The sequence below is a fragment of the Aplidium turbinatum genome, chromosome 8 (assembly GCF_918807975.1).
Source record: "Aplidium turbinatum chromosome 8, kaAplTurb1.1, whole genome shotgun sequence".
Lineage (NCBI taxonomy): Eukaryota > Metazoa > Chordata > Ascidiacea > Aplousobranchia > Polyclinidae > Aplidium > Aplidium turbinatum.
Genome location: NC_137479.1, coordinates 30343144 through 30349958, shown reverse-complemented (window position 1 = coordinate 30349958; position 6815 = coordinate 30343144). Strand labels below are relative to the sequence as shown.

Below are 6815 nucleotides of genomic sequence, written 5' to 3'. Positions count from 1 at the left end.
ACTCGGACCAGATTTCAAGAATTTTGTACAACGACCCCTGTCTAAAGCGTGTGTTTCAAGGAGTTTACGCGAGAGACATGCTACCTCGAGATGTGTCCCCTCCTGCCGCCTACGTTTTTAACACTGACAAAAGCGACCAACCCGGTGAGCATTGGGTGGCTGTTTTCCTGAGTGAAGAGCATCAAAGTGAATATTTTGACTCCTACGGCCTTCCACCTTTCCATGATGAATTTGTCGACTTTATGAACTTACATGCAATCGAGTGGGTCTACAACTCTACCACGATCCAAGGACCATTGTCTTTCGTTTGTGGGCATTATTGTGTTTATTTTTTATTAAAACGTTGTCGCGGACTATCAATGAGGTCTATTGTGGCAAAGTTTCATTCCAATCTGACTGCAAACGATCGTGCTGTTGACGACTTTGTGCGCCATACATATAAAATTAAAATTTAATTGCTTGTATATGTATATTATGTATATGATATGTATAGTGTACTGTATATTATATATATGTATATAGTATATATATATATTATATATGTGTACCACCTTATACTATGTATTTACACAATAAAAACACCAATGAAACATTTCTTCATGTCTTTTATTGAAAGTGAATTATACACGAATACGTTTAACTGGAGGTTCTTCAGTTTCTTCGGGTGTGATGAGAAGCTTTGAAAAAAATTCCAATTGCTGTTGGCATTCTTCTGTCAGATGATCTTTCCCTTTGCAGGCAATGTAGAATTCCTCACACCGCTGATACACAAAATGAACATAGTGTCGAGGGGCATAGACCTTGTCCGTTGTAAAAGAAAGGCGAAATTCATCCGGACAAATTTCTTTTTTGACTGCTTCGATATGATTCAAACGAGCACAGTTTTCGTCGTCTTCTGAAGTGGCCCAATATAATATTGATAGATAGGCCTTTGTCTTTGTTTTTGGAACGAATAAGATGTACGGATCCTCTTCGAAAAGCACTGTCGCGACTTCTTTTAGTTGTTCGGTTGAGAAGTGGAAACCTCGTTGTTTCACTTTCAATATCCCTTTCTGTAACAAGCCTCCACCTTGCGGTAATAAATCTCCTTGTTCGGCGATTTCTGAAAACTTTAACCTCACTTCGTCGGAGATTTTTTGCATTTGTCTGGCCCCCGCGTTCAACTTTTCAGACTCGATGAGACCTTCATAACAACTAGTGTGAGGTAAGTTGGGCATGTGTGCCATCGCGATTTCAGCTTGCTTTCTAAGTTGGACAGCTACTGAACTATAAGATTGCATATTTGAAACCGATAGACAGCATATCCTCTATTTAAACCAGAAAGACGTCATTTCTTAGTGATAGGTGAAGACACACAAGATTTTATAACTTGCACCAGCATTGATTAAAAATTTTTAGCACTGAAAATACTTCCGAGGTTGAAAAGTCCATCCCCAAGGTATAAAATGAATTACTTCCGAGGTTGAAAAGTCCGTTGCCAAGATATCACTAGGTCCCATAACAATTCGGTATGACGACATAAAGAGGATTGCACCATCCCACTGTAATCTGTGAACTTTTAACTCGATATTGCACGCACAGTAATCTGTGGACTTTCAACTCGATTGCACCATAGCGTGTATAAACACAAAAAGAAGAAAAAAAAAAAAGATTAGGTCTATAAAAAATCGCGCGTTTGAGTCAGTGACATTTCATTCAAGATGTTTACCTGCGAGATTTGTGGTCGGTCTTATACTCAAAAACAAAGCTTAGAGAGGCATAGGAAAAAACATTTCAATATTCGATGGACCTGTGAGTTGTGTCAACAAACCTTTTCAAAAACCTACAGTCGATCTCTGCATGCCAAACGATGTAAAAAGTAAGTGTGTGTTCATCAACAAACCAATTGATGGTACTAGCTGTAAATATGTTCTGTAATTATACATGTCTTATTGATGTGATAAAGAAACGCATTGTTAAACACTTGATAAAGTAATAGTTGTTCAAATCTCTACAAGTATACAAAAACTGCAGATAAACAAAGTCTTTTGCAAAATAGCTCTTTAGCCCCACTTTGTGACATGTTAAATTCTTGTAGACGACAAACAGCAATTGCTGAACATGATATGGATCCGGCCCTGTGGGAAGAGATCGATTGGTCCCAAAATCAAACAGCCAACAAAATAGATGATGAATTAAATCCTGACTTTTGGAAGTGAGTGTTTAAATTCTTGGTGTGGTATTCCTTATTTACAACAGTGCACTAATTGTAAAACATTGACAGAGAGATCGATTGGTCGCAAAATCAAACTGGTGGCAACATGAACGAGGAACCAAACCCTGCTGTTGAGGAGTGAGTATTGACATTCATTGATGTAAACTGTTGATAGATGCGACAATGAGAGAGGGGTGAGAAATTTTTAAAGACACAACTCGATGAAATTTCATTTAAGATCTTTTGCAGGACAGGTGAGGAATCAGCAGACAGAGATGAAGTAAATGGAGAGACAATCGATGCTCAACTAAAGTAAGAGATTTAATGTTGTAAACAAAAGTTTATGCATATTTTCTTTTGTGTGATGAAATGTTAAACCCATTAAACTCCAATGTCTCACAGACATATTTTCTTTCAGAACGTTTATGACACAACATCACTCCAGTATTGTTGACTCGAGAAAGGTTGGAAACAAAATTCAAGACGTTTTCAACTTTTCATTATCTGATCGGAATATAGAAGAACTTCGCAACCAATTGATTCGTATTATTTTTGAACAGCAAAAGCATCGTTTTAAAATTAATTACAGTTTTGGATTTATTTTACGCCATCGCCTGAACAATTCTTTAAAATTTTTCCATGCTTCACATGGCACAGACACTGTTTTAAAGTTAGCAAAACTAATCTCAAACAAAGAGGATTTTTTGGAATTTTTAAATGATTTATTTCACCAGGATTTTTTAGAATTTGCAAGGCAGCAACGACCAGATAGTGCGTGGGTGGTTGAAAAAGTGACAAATGTGACTTTTTTTGTATATAAATTACCTAAATTTTTCATTGGGTGTGGGGTCGAGCTGCCAGAGTTTATTCTCAATAACCCTGGAGTAAATGCTTTAAATATGAATAGAAATACCAAACGTCAATACTCGGACCATCTTTGCTTTTTCCGCTGTTTAGCCTTGTTTCGTGGATGTACACTTTTGAACCTGGAGACCGCAGCACAACAATACTTTCACACTTACTGCACACACTTTCACAAAGACCCCACAAAATTTCAAGGGGTAGAGCTTTGTCAAATTGGGGAAGTAGAAAAATTATTCAAAGTCAACATTTTTGTATATTCGTTAGAATGGGATGGGGAGGGGGCTGTAGCAAGTCTTGTGCAACGGAGTCATTGTCACTTTCAGGACACCATGAACTTAAATTTATTTAAAAGCCATTTCAGCTACATTTTCAACATGACTTTCTACGCCAACACATACAAATGTCCAAAATGTCAAAAAAATTGGACGACTAACAATCATTATCATCGACACGTCAGAACCTGTGATTTCAATGTAAAATATAAATATGTTGGTGGGTCTTATCATACTCCTCTCACCATTTTTCAACAACTTGAGGACATGGGAATTTCAGTACCACCATCGGATCGTTATTACAATTTCAGAGCGACCTACGACTATGAGTCTTTGTGTTCAAAAGAGCAACTTCCTAGTCCTACTACCACAATTCAATGGAGAGCTAAACACATTGCATGTTCTGTCAGTGTTAGCAGTAATGTTCCCAACTTTCAGTCTCCTGTCTGCTTTGTCAGTACAGGGAGTACACACGATTTGGTGAAACAAAAATTGGATTATTTAAACAAAATATCGACACACGCTTATGACATTCTTTGTAAAAAATTTTCTTATGTGTTTGAGGAACTTGAGCGCCTATGTGGTCCTGATGAGTCTAATCCCAATCACAAACATGTTCAGTCATTAATGCAACGTTTTCGCAGTTTTTTAAAAGAATTACCTGTTTTAGGGTTCAATTCCGGAAGGTACGACATCAATCTTGTCAAGACAGAATTCTTTTCTTTTCTTCAACCTGACATTGTGTTTGTAGTGAAGCGAAATAACAATTTTATGTGTGTCAAAACATCTACTTTAAAGTTTCTTGATTTTTCCAATTTTTTGGCTGCCGGATCTTCATATGACAAATTCATTAAAGCGTATGGGGTGGAACAAAAAAAGTTTTTCTTTCCTTATGAATGGTTAGATGACTTGTCAAAATTGAACCAAACCTCTCTTCCCTCCTATGATACATTTTATAACACTTTAAAAGGTTGTAACATTTCCAAGGAAAATTACGCTTTGTGCCAAAAAATCTGGCAAGAGGAAAACATGCAGACCATGAAAGACTTTCTTGTGTATTACAATAATCTGGATGTGGGCCCCTTCTTGCAAGCCATTGATAAAGCTTTTAGTTTTTACAAATCCAAAGGTTTAGACATGTTCAAAGATGGAATTTCTGTTCCAGGCCTCACTTTAAAATATCTTTTTTCCACTGTAACTCCTGATGTCAACTTCACGCTCATCAATGAAAAAAACAAAGACCTGCATGAACTCATCAAGTCACAAATTGTAGGGGGTCCTTCCATTATCTTCCACCGCTATCATGAGAAAGAGGTAACAAAACTCAGGGAACATGAATTTGGTTCAGAAGCAAAATTGTGTCAGTCCATTCAGGGTCAAGATGCAAACGCGCTCTACCTTTCTGCTATTATGAAGGATATGCCCACTGGGGGTTTTATTCGGTACAAACAGTGTGAAAACTTTAAACCAGTGACCTCCCATAAATACGGCCTTCTCGCGATGGAGTGGTTGGAGTTTCTTTCATCTCAGCAAGGTCTTTCAATCCAACATCAATTCAACGGAGGGGAAAAAGAGAATTGGAAAGCTTCCTGTGGATGGTTTTTGCAAAGAAACACGCACTGTGTATCAATTTCATGGATGTTTCTGGCACGGTCATGCATGCCACCTCAATATTGACCCTGTCACTGGCGCGATGAAAGAGACAAATGCATCCAACGGCGAGACAATGGAAAAACTGAGGGAAAACACAGAAAAAAATTCTAAGTATTTGCATGATTTGGGTTACAGAGTGGTTGAGATGTATGAGTGTGACTGGCTTGAAGAAAAGAAAACGAGTATTGTGAAACAGTTCTTGAAAACTTTAAACATCATTAAACCTTTACACAACATGACTCAGGACACATTTCTTTCCTACATTAAACAAAACAAACTTTTTGGAATGGTGTTGTGTGATATTGAGACTCCTGACAATTTAAAAAAGCACTTTTCTGAATTTTGCCCCATTTTTAAAAATGTTGATGTATCCAGGGAAGACATAGGACAATACATGCAGGAGTTTGCAGAAAAAAATCAAATATTATCCAAACCAAGACGAATGCTCATTGGGAGTTATTTTGGTTCTAAAGTTTTATTGATCACACCCCTGTTAAAATGGTACTTAGAACACGGTCTTGTTGTGACTAAAATTTATGAAGTGATCCAATACACTCCAAAAAACTGTTTTGAAGAATTTGGTAACCAAGTTTCCATGGCAAGGAGAGGAGGTGACGCTGATCCAGACAAGGCAATTATTGGGGACACATTCAAATTATGGGGCAATTCAAGCTATGGAAAATCCATCACAAACAAGACAAAACACAAAAACATGTCATATCACACCAATGACTCTGTGCACAAGGCAATCAACGAACCTTTTTTTCACCATTTGAATCCACTCTCTGAAAGTCTGTATGAAGTAGAATGTTTCAAAAACAAAATTAAATTAGATCTCCCACTTCAAATTGGCTTTTTTGTCTATGGGTATGCAAAGCTGAGAATGTTAGAATTTTATTATAACTTTTTGGATAACTTTGTTGATCGTAGAGACTTTCAGTGTTTAGAGATGGATACAGATTCATTGTACTACGCTCTCTCTGCCCCTTGCCTCGAAGATGTCATCATTCCTGAAAAACGCAAACAATTTTACACAAATTACCACAAATGGCTTCCTGCAAAAGCCTGTCCTGCTCATCGAGAGGAGTTTGTTCGCCTGAAAATGTCTGGGGGTGTCTTTCACCAAAAGGATTGTTGTGTACGCCAGCAACTCTTTGATAAGAGAACCCCTGGACTTTTCAAGTTGGAGTGGGAAGGATCCGGGTTCATAGGTCTTTCCAGCAAGACCTATTACTGTTTTGGTAAAAGTAATAAACAAGTTTCCAAAGGAATCAGTGTGAGACAAAACAATTTCAACAAGGATTCATACCTCAACGTCATACACACCAAACATAACCAATCAGGCACAAACATTTCATTCAGAACACAGAACAACAAAGTCTTCACATACACACAGACAAAAAACGGTCTCACCTACTTTTACCCCAAGCGCCAAGTTCATCCAGACGGTATAACCACAAGTCCACTTTGCATTTAATTGTGATCAGTTAAATGTAATTGATCGAGTTTCGCTTTTAGCAGTATGATCATTGTTTTCTTCACAAATGTGACGACGTTTATATTGTATTTGTTGATCGTGTATGTATTGAAATAAAACATCTGACGCAATCGTTGCGACATCGTGGTAAGCTTTGTACAAGACCACTGCCAGGACAGTGCCAGGTACTGCTTGTACACTGCTTTTGGTACTGCTTCGTACCACTAAGACTCTGCCAGGACAGTGCCAGGTAATGCTCTGCCAAGACTCTGCCAGACTGCTCTGCCAAGACTCTGCCAGACTGCTCTGCCAAGACTCTGCCAGGACAGTGCCAGGTACTGCTCTGCCAAGACTC

General features: G+C 38.0%; 1 protein-coding gene across 1 annotated transcript; it reads left to right on the top strand.

Annotated features, from left to right (window-relative positions):
• Positions 1 to 5150: 5150 nt before the first annotated feature.
• Positions 5151 to 6593, top strand: LOC145775963 (uncharacterized). Its single transcript, XM_082587372.1, has one exon. The coding sequence runs from the start codon at positions 5219 to 5221 to the stop codon at positions 6458 to 6460; it is 1242 nt and encodes a 413-aa protein (XP_082443498.1). The 5' UTR covers positions 5151 to 5218; the 3' UTR covers positions 6461 to 6593.
• Positions 6594 to 6815: the final 222 nt, after the last annotated feature.